Source organism: Arvicanthis niloticus, chromosome 5, assembly GCF_011762505.2.
Source record: "Arvicanthis niloticus isolate mArvNil1 chromosome 5, mArvNil1.pat.X, whole genome shotgun sequence".
NCBI lineage: Eukaryota > Metazoa > Chordata > Mammalia > Rodentia > Muridae > Arvicanthis > Arvicanthis niloticus.
Window position 1 is genome coordinate 74832155 of NC_047662.1, and position 18786 is coordinate 74850940.

The following is an 18786-nucleotide window of genomic DNA, read 5'->3' on the forward strand; positions in this document are numbered from 1 at the left end:
TGCTAGATCCCAAGCATGTTTCTTTCAGATGCACAAGTGCAAGGGTTTCAAAGTGTAAAGAGAATGTGATACTTGACTCCTGCATTTAAAACACATTACAGCTTGCAATTCAAGCACCAACAGCTGTCAACATGGCCATTTATATTTTAGTCAACTGTTATTATTTGAATGCCAACGTTCAGCATGGATTACCATTTATTAATTTTATGAATTTGTCTAGGTCAATTCTCCATATGCTTTGCTTGTAAAATAAATGAAGTGTTGTTATTGTGATGGGGATGGAGATGAAGCATGCAAATCACTTTGGTAAGAACAGTCCAGTCCAACATGCTTACCCCATGTGGCTGCTGAATACCACCAGCAGTGTTACTTGTCCCAATTGAAACTTTCTATACACGTGCAACACACACCATTATCACTGAAAAATATGAACTGCTTAACAAACCACTTCAGGTTGAAGCAATACTATCAGGACCAGAATATTCTACTTTCAAATAGAAGACCTTATTAAAAATAATTGTGATTTACTGCTTAAATATTTTTTCACTTAAAAAGATTGTGGCTTATATTATTTTTAATTTGGCAAATCTGCTCTAGAACATAACAGAGACCTCGTAAACATGTCTGAAAAAACATAAAAGAAAAAAATTTTTCTTTTTATACTAGGGCTTTTAACATTTGTTAGAGATCACTGATCTAGAAAAAAACTAAGTGAGGACTACGTGTAAAATTTTATTGTTCATCAGAGGAGGGGTGAGAATTTATAAATAGTATCCCCTCCCTCCTCCTTGCCCAATGTCTATCCATCATGAGTTATTTTTGTTGGCTACATTAAGAACCTGACATTTGATTCATTCACAGTGTGTCCTGTCTTGGTCCTTTGAAACAGAATGGACAGTGAGCAAAAGGTCAAAGCTGTTGTTGCTGGTTGGATATGTACAGGGCCACTGCTAACAAGAGACCCTTAGGAAGATCACAATATTAAATATGGCAAAATGCTTGGTCAAGATCAGGACTCAACGAAGTCTCCACTTGCACCTGCTGAACCACTGCAGCAGTAATGTGTTTGTCCGACTGCTGAAACATGGCTCCAAGGTCATACCTCGAAATGCTGGTACGTGCTTTTCCCCGGGTTGTCATTCTATGCCTAGTTAAGTGTGATTGCTTCCAGTTGCATGTTTACCATTGGTGATCCAGAGAGAAGCTGAGGATAATGTGGCATACAGTTTCTTGTATAAAGAGTGAAGAAAGAGGAAGAAAATGAGAAGGAGAGAAATAGAGAAGGGTACTGAGGAGTGTAAGCAAGTAAGTGAGAAGGGAAATGGGAAGCCGAGTTCTATTGTGCAATAAAATAATAAAGATACCTTCTTTATTCAGCAGATACAAGAGGAAGGCTGTTGTGTAGATTGCTCAGTAGTGAGAGATGATGTTGATCAAACACGATCAAAATACTCTGCCTCTCACTATCTGAGTTTCTGATCTCAGGTCTGTTTCTGAGACATAGCTCCCTTATTTATCTTCCAAGCAGAATTTTATTAAAATATTAGGCCTTCTTCTGGTCTCAGAGGGATGACACACAGAGAGAAACATGCACATTAGTAAAATTAAAATGGAATAAAAATAACTTCGGTCAGGCTGATGTTAAGCCCATTTCTCTTCCCAACAATTATCATATTTATGGTATTTTATGTTTTGAGAAATTGAAATAGAAACTGAACTAGAAATTTAAAGTCACAGCCACAGTCATGATGCTGTTGTAGCATACACAACTCTGAAGTCAGATCATGAGTCACAATGTTGCTGAAATTATATATGTTCTTATGTTTGTGTATGTTTTATATCTACTGGTTACAACAAAATTTATTCTGAAAAAATAGCTAAAATTAGTCATAGCTGAGTAATATTCATAAAATTAATGTCTTAGTTGAAATTCAGAATTTTTATTATAATATGAGTAATGTGTGATGTGTTATTGTTTTAAAACTTAGACATTTATTATTATATTTTGTTTTGTTGGAGAAAGGCTTGTATGACTAGGCTAGCCTATAAGTCAATGTGTCATACAAAGGTGGCTGGCAAGTCACAATCCTCCTGTACCCTCATATTTTGTATGATTTATATATACAAGTATTATGTTTATTTTATTTTTAAAAACACAAATGTGTAGAAAATTTTCTTGTGCATTAATGCTCTCAGTAACAAGTTTAGGAAAGCTAAAAATGCCATATAAAGTTTTTTTATGAAAAGAATTGTTCTAGTTATACCAAAGGTATTTCTATATTAGTAAATATTAATATAAATCTTTTCAAAACTGGACAATAATATAGAGAATATATATTTTAATGTAGAGAAATAATAATTCATATATTACAAATCACAATATTATCATTGTAAATCAGGATTTCTTGGGTTTTGGTCATAATGGATAGTGATAAAAATAATTTAGAAATAAGTTATTTCTTCATGATTCCTAAAAATATATTTGTTAGGGTATACAATACAAATTTTATGGAAATAGTCCAATTATCTTTAAAAGACATGAACAAAATAAGTATGAGAATGTTTGCTCCCTACATGACTACTAAATCTATTAGGATCCTGATCTTAGCATTTGGGAGGCAAAATGCCTGTGGATGTAGGTCAGTAGTAGACTCATTCCTTATGTACTAGGTGCTAGTTTCCATGATGTAGGGATAAAAAATGTTCCAGCTTTTTGTTTTGCCTAAAAGCAAAAGGAGTACAGTCATTTTCTGTATGCATTTTTTGACAGAGCGATATGTTATTTAGATGACACAAAATGATTGCCTCACACCCACAGTTTATATGAGGGTTCACTCTTGGTGTAGCTGATACATGTTATGAATCTGAACAAGTTTGTATCAGTATTGCATAATAAAAATTTCACTGAGCTAAAATCTTCTTTGTTACTTCTACAATTAACGTTTTCTCCTAAACACTGGTAGTCACTTTTCCATCATCACCATTCCATACTAACACCATGAATGACCATCAAGGACAATAGCAGATGTGGCATGCAGCTGGCCTGAGCCTATTAGACATGTGCCTGTGCTATGTGGCAGACCCAGAGGAGGAGAGATCCTCAGGCTTTTTGGAGACCAGAGGATCCTAAGTTACAGACATCTGACACTGAGCTTTGCACTGTTGAACTTTTTGCTGTTGTTGATTTGATTTGATTATAACTGTTCCCTGGTCCTTTTGAAATGAGAGTGCTTGACTTCCCTCTTCCCCCTGAACCCAAAAGCTCACACTTACGAGACTTTGGAGATTTAGAGAGATTTTAGATATTATTGAGACTGAAGTTTTAAATAGACCTTTTATTTATTGAGATTTAACTTTAAAACTGTTTGAGTTTTTAAAGACTATGGCATGTTTAAAAGTTGAAATATTTCATATTATAATCATGATATTAATATGACGTCTTAGGAAGAAAAAGAAAAGTTTATGATTTAGAAGTGATGTGTTTGGGTGCCAATTTGACAAGGGGTCAATTGTGTTAGTTTTATGCAAACTTGACACATCTAGGATCTTTTAGAAGGACAGGTCGATTTAGGACACATATTCTTAAGACTGGTCTGTAGGGGTTTGCTGTTGAAGAGAACCGCCTTGTTTTCCAGAGGACCCTGATTCACCTCTTAACACCACTCGTTATCATCTATAACTTCAGTTCCAGGGAATCCAAGACACTCTTTTGGTCTATGTAAGCCCAGACATGCATGTGGTACACAGACATACATTCAGGCAAAGTACCTATAAACATAAAAAAAAAAAAAAATTTTTTTTTTTTGAAGATTGACCAATAGGTAACTGTTGGGTATTTTCTTGATTAATGATTGATGTGGGAGGACCCAGACCCTGTAGGTGGCGCCCTCTATCTCTGAGCTGGTGATTCTGAGTTGTATAAGTACACTGGCTGAGCAAGCAATGAGTAATATGCCATTAACTGGCAATTTCCCTTGGTTTCTTCTTCAGTTCCCGCCTTGAGTTCCTATTCTGGGTTCCCACAGTGACAGAGTGTGATCTGAGAGTTATAAAACAAAAGAAACCCTTTCCTTTCCAAGTGCTTTTCCTCTTGGTGTTTTATCAAAACAATAGAAGCCCTAGCTAGTAAGAGTTTCTATTTTTCCAGGATGTTTTAAGAAGAAAAACACTTTTCTCAGATGCCCTGTTTTCATGATGTCCTACAATTCTATATTTCTATTAGGGCCGACTAAATATCTCTCTCCAAAACAAATATAGTCAGAGACTGGAAATGGACCTCTCAAGTATTTTAATATGCTAATAGTAATAGCATTTAGTCCTTGCCACATGAAAGGAAATTTACGTACATTAACATATGTTTCTCTGATTATGATCTGATATCCATACGAAGTGAGAACATATTAATTGATGGAACTGGTTCATTAAAGTTAGCAAAAAGAGCCCAGCAAAGTTATGTCAGAACTTGTATGCTTAAAATCAAGGTTAATATGAAAGTGGGTAGTAAAGGGTACATAGTACTCCAAACTTTTTAAACCTAGAACTTTCATTGTGCAGAAAAGCTGGGAATATTTTCTAGGATACTAGTAACTGGTTGTCCCAGGCTGAGAAAGTCTTAATCAGCATAATGGAACCTGTTGGGGTCCAGGAATCAGGATCTGAGTTCTCAATCGGAAGTAGGGATATCTGGAAGGTGCATAATAAATATACACAGACTACTTTTTTGGGTACAAGCTGACAGGCAGTTCTTCAAGGCTTAAAGTTTCTCTCTCTCTCACTCTCTGCTTTCTTTCTCTCTCTCTTGTTTGATCGCAAGTTGAGGCTGCACACACTCTGCATTCCCCTGCGTGCTCTGCTTTTCTTCTGTGCACTTTTTCTTTCTTGAACTCCCACACTCCTACACACCTCTGTGTGTTCCCCTTTCACTCTCACACACACTCTTCACACACATCTCACATACACATCAAACATACCACATGCACTCTCCTTTTACTCACACACACACACTCTCCATACACACCTCACATTCTCTCTCTACTCACTCTTCACATGCTCTCTTCACTCACTTTTTTCTCATGCTCTCTTACTTGCTCACTTGCTCTCTCATTTGCTCTTCACATTCACCTCATATACTCTTTCATTCACCCTCTCATTCATTGTCTTACTCATTCACTAGCCTTTCTCTTGCCCAGGTCTTTTACTGATACTCCAAAAGCAGGTAGAAAAAAGGACATTGTATAATCATTGCCAAATCAAATTGAAAAGAAGAACCACATCCCACGAAGAGTTAAGAACTGCAGTTGTTCCCCTAAATTACAAGCTTCCTTATTCCCAGGCCTGTAACCAAAATAATAATAATTGCGAACTTATTGTTTAAACTTTAACTTTTAACTTATTGTACTTTAGAGTTCAGAGTTTCCAGGTCAGCTACTTGCATTTTCCTGTGAAGCTCTAATGATAAATGACATGGGCAAAGCTGCCAGGCTGTGGCCAGAAAGAATCAAGTTTTAACCCTTAACTCAGTAGTTCCGCTAGCTTTCTACTTTTGTACATTGCATACAATGACTCTCCTAAGAGTCCCAGTGCTTTTTACTTAGTTTTAATAATATATAATTTTATGAATTCTATATTTGCTTATCCAGGAACCACTCTTAAATATTATGCAAAACTTATTTGATAACTTTAATAGTTTTTTTTCCTTTCTTGGGGTCCAATGTTGGCTCTATTTCAGTTTCAACTAATTTCTTCAAACTTTCTTTGCATGTCAAGCATTAATCTGAAACTATCATTGTACAGTTACTGCATTGTTTCCAAGATGAGAACACATAGATGTACCTGGGCCATTAGGACTGTTCTGTGTTATGTGTCCCATGCCTCAATTTTTAATTGTTTAAGATTCATTATATCAAGGAACATCTAATTTCATAGAATTCACCAGAGCAGAAGGAGAAGTAGGAAAGTCAGATATAATAGAATAATTATGCACACCAAGGCCAACTGAAAAACAGTCACACACAAATGAAATCTAAACAGCCATTGTCCAGAGCTAAGGTTAGAAGGAATGGGAACAAGAGCTGCCACAGGCTACTGAAATGTCTCCATCTTGGCCTACTGCAGGCAGTCTCTGTCATTGTATGCTGTCCCCAGAATGATCCAAACATTCAGTTGAGCCTTTCAGGAAGAAGGTAGAGAGAAAAGAGAAGAGAACTGAGGTTATTCCTGAAATTGAATAGAGTGGGGACTGAGGTAGCTTAAGTAAGTGAGTGAAATGGAAGGAACTTTGAACTCATGGAGGCTGAGTGATCGGGAGAGAGGATGAACACACACACACACACACAGACACACACACACACACACTGGCTTGAACAATATGGTAGTCACTGGAGACTTTGTTAAAAACCATCTCACTAGGCCACATGCAGAAAACATGATTGAGAAATGAAGGGAAAAGAATTATATGAGATCTAGACATTGGTCATAAAAGAACAGAGCAAAGATTGAGAAGACTGAGTACTAAGGTAGCTGGAGTCAGTGAGTGAAAAGTAAATCACTGTGGGTTCATAGAGGCTAAGTGTTAAGGACAGAGGAATGAACACACACACATACACACACACTTACACACACACACACACACACACACACACACACACTCACATTGGCTTTAGCCATTTGGTAGTCATTGCAACTTTGATGACAGTCATTTCAGTAGGCAATGTGCAGAAAAAAGATTGAGAACTGTAGGGGAAAGAACTACATGAGTTCTCCTCATGAGTTCTAGACATTGGTCACAAAAATGGTGTTATTGTAGGTGTTAGAAGAGTCAGTGAATCACAAATAATATGAAATACCTTGGTGTGTCTCTAACCAAGCAAGTGAAAGATTTGTATGACAAGAACTTCAAGTCTCTGAAGAAAGAAATTGAAGATCTCAAGATGGAAAGAACTCCCATGCTCATGGATTGACAGGATTATTATAGTAAAAATGGCTGTCTTGCTGAAAGCAATCTACAGATTCAATGCAATCACCATAAAAATTCCAACTCAATTCCTCACAGAGTTTAAAATAGCAATTTTCAAATTCGTTTGCAATAACAAAAACCCAGGACAGTTAAAACTATTCTCAACAATAAAAGACCTTCTCGGGGATATCACTATCCCTGACCTCAAGCTGTATTACAGAGCAATAGTGATTAAAAAAAATGGAATGGTATTGGTACAGAGACAAGTAAGTAGATCAATGGAATAGAATTGAAGACCCAGAAATGAACCCACACACCTATGGACACTTGATCTTTGACAAAGGAGCTAAAACCATCTATTGGAAAAAGGACAGCATTTTCAGCAAATGGTGCTGGTTCAACTGGAGGTCAGCATGTAGAAGAATGCAACTCGATCCATTTTTATCTCCTGGTACAATGCTCAAGTCCAAGTAGATCAAGGACCTTCACATAAAAAAAAAATACACTGAATCTAATAGAAAAGAAAATGGGGAAGAGCCTTGAACACATGGACATGGGGAAACTTTCATGAACAGAACACCAAAGGCTTATGTTCTAAGATCAACAATAGTTAAATGGGACCTCATAAAATTGCAAAGCTTCTGTAAAGCAAAGGACACTGTCAATAGGACAAAACAGCAACCAACAGATTGGGAAAAGATCTTAGAGGGCTAATATGCAATATATACCAAGAACTCAAGAAATTAGACTCCAGAGAAACAAACAACCCTATTTAAAAGGGGGTTCAGAGCTAAACAGTGAATTCTCAACTGACAAATACTGAATGGCTGAGAAGCACCTAAAGAAATGTTCAACATCCTTAGTCATCAGGGAAATGCAAATCAAAACAACCCTGAGATTCCACCTCACACCAGTCAGAATGGCTAACATCAAAAACTCGGGTGACAGCAGATGTTGGTGAGGATGTGGAGAAAGTGGAACACTCCTCCATTGATGGTGGGATTGCAAACTGGTACAACCACTCTGGAAATCAGTTCGTCAGTTCCTCAGAAAATTGAACATAGTATTACCTGAGGACCCAGCTATACCACTCCTGGGCATATACCAAAAAGATGCTCCAATATATAAGGACACATGCTCCATTATGTTCATAGCAACCTTATTTTTAATAGCCAGAAGCTGGAAAGAACCCAGATGTTCTTCAACAGAGGAATAGATACAGAAAACGTGGTAAATTTATACAATGGAGTACTACTTAGCTATTAAAAACAATGATTTTATGAATTTCTTTGGCAAATGAATGGAACTAGAAAGTATCATCCTGAGTGAGGCAACCCAGGCACAATAGAACATACATGGTATGTACTCAATGATAAGTGGATAATATCCCAAAAGCTCAGAATACCTAAGATACAATTCATAGATCACATGAAGATCAAGAAGAAGACCAAAGTGTGGATGCTTCAGTGCTTCTTAGAAGGGGGGACAAAATACTCTTGGGAGGAAGTAGGGAGACAAAGTGTGGAGTAGAAACTGAAGGAAGGTCCATCCAGAGTCTGCCCCACCTGGTGATTCATCCCATAAACAGATACCAAATCCAGACACTATTGTGGATGCCAAGAAGTGCTTGCTGACAGGAGCCTGATACAGCTGTCTCCCGAGAGGCTCTGCCAGAGCCTGACAAATACAGAGGCGGATAATTGCAGCCAACCATTGGACTGAGCATGGGGTTCCCACTGGAGGAGTTAGAGAAAGAACTGAAGGAGCAGAAGGGATTTGCAACCCTCTAGGAAGAACAACAGAATCAACCAACCAGATGCCCCAGAGTTCCTATGAACTATATCACCCACCGAAGAGTACACATTGAACAATCCATGTCTCCAGCTGCATATGTAACAGAGGATAGCATTGTTGGGCTTCAGTGGGAAAAGAGGCCCTTATTCCTGTGAAGGTTTGATGTCCCAATTTAGGGGAATGCCAGGGCAAAGAGGTGGGAGTTTGTAAGTGGGTGGGGGGGCACCCTCATAGAAGCAAGGGGAGATAGGAAGGGATTATGGGTTTCAGGTGGGGAATCTAGGAATGGGAATAACATTTGAAATGTAAATAAATAAAATATCCAACAATCTTTAAAAAAAATCCCTTAAAAAAGAAAAAAAGGTGGGGGGCGGGGGTAGTAAGAACACAGGTGAAACCATACAGTTGGTAGGTGGTGGCCACAAGAAGAGATCTATCTCTGCTAGGTAAAGCTTCCTGGAACTGGAGAGGGAACAAAAAGAATGATGAGATATTAGTAGACCACCACCTTCCTAAGAAGCAGTGGGTACCAAAACAAGGAAGACTAGGATTGCTATATTCTTGTGTATTGGGGTTGGGGGGTGCAAAGAAGGGCGTTTGCCTAACTTTCCATTTTTTATGCTTTTTGAAACCACAAGGATAATTTTTTGTAGGTTCAACTTAGAATAAACAAGCTACATTTTGAGGATGTTCGGAGGCATGTCTAGTATTATATATTCTGAAATGTCCAATTGAAAGTGAATATGTTCATTGAGAAAGTCAATGACATTCAAGAGAATTTTAAAATTAATCCCATGTATCATGAATTTGGAGAAAATTTATGACTTACATCCTTTCTTTTTTCTCCACTAAGATGCAGTTTACTTAATAAGGTTAGAAGTATTTTAAAGAACAATTCACTTATTTAGGACATAGTCACTGACAGGCAACTTATACTTTTATCTAGGGTCACAACATTTTCATCACCTGTAAGGAAATTCTGAACCTCTTAAGCAGTTACTGTTATAGTTACTGTTCATTTCTTTTCTCCAACAGTTTCTGCTGACTCCCCATCATAATGTCTTCTGTTTCTGTGGCTTTTCATGTATTCACTATTTCAATAAAAACATGCACTAGGTGACCTTTTATACATGGCTTCTTTCACTTATCATATAGTTCTGATGTTCTTCTGTGCTGTACTGTTGATCAGCACTTTTCTCCTAAGTCTGATAATATTTTTTTTTTGACTAGATAAAGCACATTTTCTTCATACAGGCATCCCCTGAAAATCATTTAGGGCAGTTTTTCTTTTTAAAAATTTGTATTGCATTTCTATAATCATTTGTTTGTAAGAATTTTTACAGTATTTACTTCAGTTATTTTTGTTTGTTTTGAGAATGTACTTACGAGTGGAATTACTGGGCCATATGATTTATAAGTTTAGATTTAACTCTGAGAAATCACCAAAATTTTCTTCCTAGTGATTAAGCATATTACATTCCTTTTTGTAATTTACAAATTTCTAATTTCTTTATATTATCACCAACAAGTATTTTTTAAGAAATGTTATTATCTTAGTAACCTTGGTGTTCTATAATGTTGTAGATTTGATTTGTAATTCCCTGATGATTTCTGATGTTGAACATGTTTTCTGATGCCTAGTGGTCACTAGCATATGTGCTATTTTAAGATTTTAAGATTTTTAAGATTATAATATAATTATAACATTTATCCTTTCCATTTCCTCCCTCCAAATCTTCTACCTACCCCTTGATCTTTTTCAAATTTATGACCACTTCTTTGTTTGTTGCTGCATGTGTGTTCCTACTCAGTCTGTATAATATTACTTACATGTATTTTTCAAGTATTATTTCTAATGGTTTATTTCACTAATAGAGAGGTCCTCTTATGTCAGATCTACCAAAAATATCTATTAGTGTTTGAAGGATGAAAGCAAAAAGCAAAAATGATTTTATTATAGGACTAGTTAATATTAAATTGGAATTTTCAATATTGGACTAGTTAATATTCAATTAGAAATTTTGATACAGCATTAGTTAACATACAATTGGAAATTTCAATATAGGACTAGTTAAAAGTAACTGGAAATTTGGATATAGAACTACTTAATGTTAAATTAAAAATTTCTTTGAGTTACTTCAGTCTGAGTCTTTTCAAGACAGCTTAACTCATCCTTCTCTTCCAGTAAACTTAGTTGGTCTAAGACTTTTCTAAGCAACTCATCTTGACCAGGAGCATCTTATAACAGTCTTTACTGCCATATAGGCTTGGGGAAGGAGAGGATTCACAGACCTGGTCAGTTTCAGGCACTTTCTGAAGGTTTGTAGTGACTTAGTTACTGATTCTTACTGAGCACCCCTTTAGACCACCATAAACATTAATAAGCTTCTCTCCAATGCGTAATGTTTTAATTTGGAGAAAATTGTGATACAACATCTAGAAATTATAAAATTGGGTCTAGCATGAAGACTATAAAATATGCCTCAGAAGTATAATGTGATTATTCTTAGGCAGTAGATCCTATAGTTAAATTAATACTAGGGTACTCTTTTAAAATATTCTATTGTGCTATATAGTATTGAATAGTACAAGACTTCACTCATATTCATAATGTATGGCTGTTTCTTTCCTTTCTTTCTTTCTTTTTTCCTTTCTTTCTTTCTTTCTTTCTTTCTTTCTTTCTTTCTTTCTTTCTTTTTTTTTGAAACATTGTAACTCAATCTCTGGGCACAACAACTAGAATCCTAATCTTGTAAACTATATAAATCTAAATCCTGCAGTGGAGAATTCTGGTGGATCTGCTATGAAACTGAGAGACACTATCAGCTACATCTTGCCCTTACACTATCTCCAATCCAAATGGCCTATCTCTCTTGTCTTCCTTCCATCCGGTATCCAACTCGGAAATCCCTCTACTCGCCCAGTGATTGGCTCCTTTATTGATTAGGGGATGGTTCACAAGTCACCTGAGTAAGTGACTCACTCCTTGTCTGCAGCCCCTCCCATGAGAGCAGAACTTACATTAAAATACAAATAGCACCAGGCCCATTCACAATGGTTCCCCCTGTCTGTTCACTTAAAAGACTTTTATTTCAGATATAAATTGAGAACAACTATTACCATTTTGTAATTTATAGAGTACAAGATAGACCTAACACGCAGTCCAACAATTTTGTCAATAAAATAGAACACTGTCCTCTATTCTAACTTAAAATACCTGCACCTGACTTATGTCCTGGCTTTAGATTGTATGCCAAATAGCCTGGGTTGGCTCTGAGACTATAAGTAATTTTTCAACCTCATCAGAAATCCAAGAATGACCAACATATCTGAAGATATAGGAAGCCTAACATAGCTTGCAGAATTGAGATAAATTATAGAGATAGCTGCTTACCTATACAAGCCCAGTAAGTCAGGATGTTGGAACATCAGTCTTCAGCCTTCTGGCCCAGGATCATCTGACAGACCTTTGAAAAACAGGAGTTTTTAAGGACTAGCCTATTCTGTCTCAGCAGAACTAAGCTGTCCTAACCTGTAAATTGTGTCCTTTTTCTGGACAGTATTTTGTCTGTAGATGTAGTGAGGCAATTCTTGCCAATTGTCTGTCTCGCCACAACAGGAGCAACATTGATGCTCAATTTCTTCTTTGAATCCAAAAAAGGGATTGCTGTCAGGAACAGACTTGTCTCAACAAGTGAATAAATAACATTAAATGTCACATTCTGTGGATTTCTGATATTTTTGAAAACTGACTATCTATGTAAAGTAATCTGGACTGTTTTGTGTTAACTACTCTCAGCTATTTCTAATTAAAATATCTGAAAACACTCTAACAATAAACCCAGAGCCATGAACTTTCTATTTGGCCCTTAACTCACAGGTTTAATTGTCTCAGATCAGTTTATAATTACAGTTATAGGAAAACTGGGTCTAAGTCCTGTAGTTTTAAAATTTTTGTATCAATAGAAAAAATTTATAGTAATGAAAACCTAGATTTTGCATCAAAATAAATTCCTTACCAAAGGAAGAAATTATGACTTCAACTTAGTGGCAATTATAAAGATTTCTACCAAAAGAGATTACAGCTATGCAATCAATTCTAACTATATCCTCCCTGTTCCAATTATGCCCATTTCTACATTCACTAGAAAGACAACCTATAATAACCAGTTCCAGCCCCGAAGGAAACTGGGATGTCAACTTTTCATAACTTCATCAAGCTGAGTATGGGCGTTGAGATATTTTTGAAGAGGGAGGGAAGGTAGGAAAAATGGGGAGTTGATTGGCCTTAAGAAGACTTAAGATTTAGTCTCTGATGTCTGTGTCTTGACTGGATCCAGCTGAAAGTCCAGGACATCAGGAGATCAAGCAGGTCAGTTCACCATGTCTGACGAGGATAGTCACCAAGGCTGTATATTCTGTAATACACAAATCTCAAAATTTTAGTATTATCAAGATATATATTTTGTTTGATTCTCTGGGACCTAGTCCTCTGGGAGTGGGGGTCTCCCTTCATCATATATGATCCATATAACTATGGAAGGTGCATATATATTAATCACCTTTTGTAAAAACTCAAAGACAAATTTTTTTTTCTCTTTTTTTCAAATTTTTTTTCTTTCTCCCTAATCAGCATATTCTTGAGTCAGCAATCAGAAAAGCTTGTATCTTGCTCTCTCTTCCAGAGGAATAATAAAACCACAAAGCTCAAAAACTACACCCATTTTGAAAGTTAGAACAATCTAAAACAAATGAAGTAAGCTAACTGTATGTGCCTATTCTTAGGCTTTGTCTATTTTGCCAAGAAGGATAAAAACTCAAGATTCCTGTGGAGCCCACGTTAGATGGAATTTGAGTATCCTGTGAGGCTTATTAAAGCAATATATCTTTATACCATCTTTCAGACAATTGATTCACACTTCTATCTATACCTGCTTATAAGCAGGCAGTCTGTCAAAGCAGGATTTAAACCCAGAATTCCCATGGAGCCCATGTTAGACAAAATTTGAGCATCCTGTAAGACGTATTAAAGCAAACTATCTTCATATCATCTTACTGTTTGGCTCTCTGCCTAGAGCAACCATCTTGTTATACCATCTATCTGTTCGGCTGTCGGCCTGGAGCCACGGACGTTTATTTAATATCTGTACATAGCAGGCAATAATTATCACTGCATTCTCTAAATGGAATCAGCGACTCATTTTCCCTACCCCTAGTTCCATACCGTGGCGAAATTCCCCACATGATTCTGTTGAAATCTCTATATAAGTCTTTCCTAATACAAAATAATCCCAATATTATAAATTCACAGAAAAATCAGTATCTGCCCTAGGAAGTAGGCTTTTTCATTCTCCTGTCTCTTGACTCAGAGCATCCTGCAACTCCCCACAGCTCCCCACAGCAGGGGACCTCAGAGCTGCTTTCTTTGTTTCAACTCTAGCACTCCAGTTCCTTGACAACTCGTTTTAGCACTACCCAGCTACTCACTTAAAAAAAAAAAAAAATTAAAACTCCAACTCTCAGGCTAAAAATCTTAAATTTCTAGTGGATTCTTCCCCAACATGTTGGTTCTCCACCTGTTGTGGGAAATATAAAAAAGAATGACTTGTTCCAGCGCTATGCCCATTACCGGTGAGGCCATATGGCTCCAATGGGGTATTCTCATCTTGGCAGACCCTTTGGCCTGGGGCCATCGAGACATCTCCACCCGACTGGACTGGCTAATTTCCCTTGGTCTGTGCTTCAAATCCCCCATGGCCTTTGTGGTGCACATCAGGCAAACACATGTTTTGCCATACCTTTCTCTCTTGAATCCAGTTGAGTCACGAGGAGAAGAAAAACATACAAACTTAGTTTAGAAACAATGGTAACTCTCTTTATGGGCACAACAGCTGAATCCTAAACTTGTAATCCATACAAATCTAATTCCTTCAGTGACGAATCCTGGCGGATCCACCATGAAACTGGGAGACACTAGTAGCTACATCTTGCCCTTATGCTATTCCTGATCCAAATGTGTATGGCTGTTTCTTAATGTCAATATTCTTTAGAAAAGTTTTACATATTCCTTGAATTCCATTTGTTTATATATGCAGGTTTATGTGAAAGAAGAAAATCTGAAGTTTAAAATTTATAAAATAATGTTTCTTCCCAGGTGCCCCATTGTCTAAAGTGGATGTTTCTGAGGGCATGGTTGGCAGCTCACCAATGAAGGGAGCTCTGCGTGAATATTGTTCAAGTGAAGAGGAAGATAGAGTAAAAGAAGACCCCTTAACCCTCTCTGAACTAGCACACAATCCCAGCGCCAGCCTGCTCCCTACTCCAGAGGATGATGATGAAGTAGACATGCTCTTTGACTGTCCATCTAAGTTTGTGTTAGAAAGAGAAGACACGGATTCATTTGAGGAACTAGAAGCAGATGAAAATACCTTTTTGATGGCTGAAGAAGAGAAGGTGAAGGAAGCCCGCCAAGCTTTGTCATGGAGCTATTCCATCCTGACTGGCCGCATCTGGCTAAACCCTCTGGTCAAGCGTTGCTCCCGGCTCCTTGTGGTGGGCCTGGGATTGCTTCTGTTTGTATTTCCCCTGCTCCTCCTTCTTTTGGAGTCAGGTATTGATGTCTCCTTCTTTTTCAAAAAAACGAATTTGAGCAGTTTTATTATGAATGCTACTGTCCCCTAAAGGAGTAGGTGGCTGGGAAGGTTAACATTTTTTTTCTACATGTTGGGCTTCCCTGATAAGAAAAAGAGCTGTGATCAATATTAAAATTATCTTTTTCATTACATGCCATGTTCCAAATGGTCCTGGGTCATAAAGCTATATGCCAAACTCTAAAGTTGGCTTTCTGTGCTTTAATATACTTAATACCAGCTTAAAACAAATTTTATTTGCTATATGCAGCATTTAAGTAACCAAAGAGATGTTATTTTTATTGCAGTGTAGACTTTCTTTTTATTTTACCTCAAAGTGACTTACTTTTCCTGTTTCTTTGTCATTGTCATCACTATGAAAGAGAATTTTAATGATTAGAATTTTAGTCAGAGTCCAAGGGAATACATTTCAATATAATTCTTAGTGAAAAAAGTATTTTCTAAGAAATGTTTATACAACTAAATTTATGCTGTTTTTTTTTCCAGTTTTTAAAGAATATTTTTATATTAGAAGAATTTTGGTAAACTTTTTCTTTCAAAAAAAGCCCTGTTGAATTTTGAAAGTATACATATTGTAAAACTAATACACAAAGATGTATCAGAAATTATTTTAATGTTATGACACCAGTTTTTATAAAATATATGTTTGGTTGAAAAATCTAAACTTTACAACTATCTGCAAATGATATAGTAAACCTAGTGGAAACAAGTTGTAGTAAGTTGTCCAAACAGATGCTGGGATTGGAGGTATAGACAGAGAACACTTAGTGGGCATGTGAGGGCCATCTTTCAACATTTAGTCATGATAATCTAGTACTTTCATTTTTGTTATGTCCGTATATTTAGCCTGGATAAGCAGAATGTTTGGACAATAAAGTGAAATTTGAAGAAAGATAGACTAGTTAATTGCATATTGTTCACTAATTGGAGTGAAAGATGACAGGTTGGACAGATGGAAGGTACCAAAGAAGAACTCTGATGACACCTGTGGCCAGTTGACCTCTCATGTGGAAATGATTGTGATGCAGCACATTCTACAATGTAAGGAGCTGCTCTCCTGCTCCTCACCTCTATGGCAGCACGCCTCAGTGATTCTAAATGGCAGTATACAAATTTTAAAGTAAAATATTTTTGATCCTTTGCAACATTCGTTGTGATTCTGTGAAAAAATTCAAAATAGTATGTGTGTGTGTGTGTGTGTGTGTGTATTGGTGGATATGTGTTTATTATATGTATGTTTATGTGTATGTGTATATCCATGAGTGTATATATTTGCATACATGTCAGTGTTGGTATGTGTGTATCTCTATGTGTTTATTTTTGAGTGTATGTGTTTGGATATATGTCAGTGCTTATGTGTATGCATGTCTGTACATATGTGTATCTGTGTGGTTTGTGAGTATGTGTGTGTATAGCTATGCATGTCTGCATGTGTATTTGTGTGCACATGTATCTATGTATGTATGTATGTATGTGTATATGCATATGGAACTGTACATATGTACATATCTCTGTGTCTACCTATGTCTCTATGTATATGTGTATGTATATATGGATATGTTTGTTTTTGTATGTTTTTATGCTGTGCCTGATTATGTGTATATATCTTTGAATGTATGTGTGTATGTGTGTGTTTGTGTCTGTGTGTCAGTGTATATGAGTATGGGGGGGTGTCTGTTGGTGGAGCAAGACAGAAAAACAGGTAGAAGGGGAGAGAGAAATAAAAGCTATTTTCTTGACTTTTATGATGGCTAATACATGCCACCTTTTGGAGTTTCCTTCAGATCTTATTTTATTGCATTTATAATTGGTTCCTCTATTGAAAAGAGTGAAAGGAGCCGGGCAGTGATGTCGCACGCCTTTAATCCCAGCATTTGGGAGGCAGAGGCAGGCAGATTTCTGAGTTCTAGGCCAGCCTGGTCTACAGAGTGAGTTCCAGGACAGCCAAGGCTATACAGAGAAACCCTGTCTCGAAAAACAAAAAAAAAAAAAACAAAAAAACAAAAAAAAAAAAAAGAAAAGAGTGAAAGGATCGTCAGATGCAAATTCAGCTCAGGCAAAGAAGATAAGTGAAGAAAGAAGTCTTCCAGTACATTGCTCTGTGTCATTAATTCATGAATGAGAAGGCCTCGTGCTTTCTGTCAAGAGTACTTACCAACAGAGGAAGAAAAGATACTGAGTTTAAAGAATATAGGATTTTCACCTATACAAAAATATTTGATTGCCTTCAGTTATAAAATTATATAATAGTTCCATACCTCTAATAAAGTTCTGACAATATCAGTAACTGATTTCCTAAGTGGGTAATTCAATCTGTCTAGTTCAGTCAGGTCGGGAGTTTTTGAATTGTGCACAACCAAAATTGTGAGCACTGACTATAATATTCAAAACATATTCCAGCCCAGGCATGGTGGCACATACCTTTAATTTTAGCATTTGAGGCCAACCTGGTCTACTAAGCAAGTTACTGAAAAGCCAGGTCTATATGGAGAAACCTTGCCCCCTCCCCCATGTGGTTCTCTCTCTCTCTCTCTCTCTCTCTCTCACACACACACACACACACACACACAAAGAAAAGAAAAAAATATATCCTAATATCCTAATATTAAAGTGTGTGTTCAAATTAATGATATCAAGAGACTTAGAAAAGCAGAGAATAAGCAGAAAAGTAGTCAAATGATTTCCAAGTGCCAGGAGTTACCACTACAACAAACAAATAAAACAGAAACATAAAACCACTGTAAGGCAGAACAGAGGCGTTCTATGTCAGTATGAGTTATCAGACGGTTAACTCTCATTTTGTTCACGCAACCTCTCTTTTTATCCTTTGAGTTGAATGCTTTCACCTCTGAAGTGATTTCTGGGGTTGTTGTAGCTGATGGGACTTGAGCATCGTTGGGTGAAATTTTCTCGACTTTGATATGATACTTACTGAAGGTCTCTGCTTACTTATCTTCTTGCTTCTTCTCTTTTTCCTTGTCTGTCTTGGACCTGCTTTTGAAGTTCCAGTCTCTATGCCATAACCAGAATCAGCAGGACCTGCATATGTTGGACCCATCCAAGATTTGTTTTCCACATTCCAGCTTCAGTCTCTGACTGGAAAGAGAAGTTCATGAGTGAGCCCAGAGGAGCTCAATTGTTATCACTTCAGAGAGGAAGAAAGAAACATCATTTGGGCCTCAGGCTTCAGCTATATTCACCCATCCTTCAGTAAAGCCAATTTGAATCCTCTTCTGGTAGTGTGTCTTTTATATACCTCAATTGAAATGGTGACCTTATGTTGGGTAATACTTAGGTTTTTAAACTTCCAATTTTATAACAAAGAACTAATAAAGAAGCTTATCTTTGCTGAGGTTTGAACATCAAAATTGTTTGTCATACACGAGA

The 18786-nt window shown here is 36.8% G+C and overlaps 1 protein-coding gene across 2 annotated transcripts; it reads left to right on the forward strand.

Annotated features, from left to right (window-relative positions):
* The first annotated feature begins 845 nt into the window (after positions 1 to 845).
* LOC117708906 (FERM domain-containing protein 3-like) lies at positions 846 to 18624 on the forward strand. 2 transcript variants are annotated; one of them, XM_034502891.2, is made up of 3 exons: positions 846 to 1114; positions 14904 to 15359; positions 18403 to 18624. In XM_034502891.2, the coding sequence occupies exons 1-3, from the start codon at positions 988 to 990 to the stop codon at positions 18420 to 18422; spliced, it is 603 nt and encodes a 200-aa protein (XP_034358782.1). In that variant the 5' UTR covers positions 846 to 987; the 3' UTR covers positions 18423 to 18624. The 2 variants fall into 2 exon arrangements, with proteins under 2 accessions (XP_034358782.1, XP_034358781.1); XM_034502890.2 differs by lacking the exon at positions 18403 to 18624 and having other exon boundaries at positions 14904 to 16559.
* Positions 18625 to 18786: the final 162 nt, after the last annotated feature.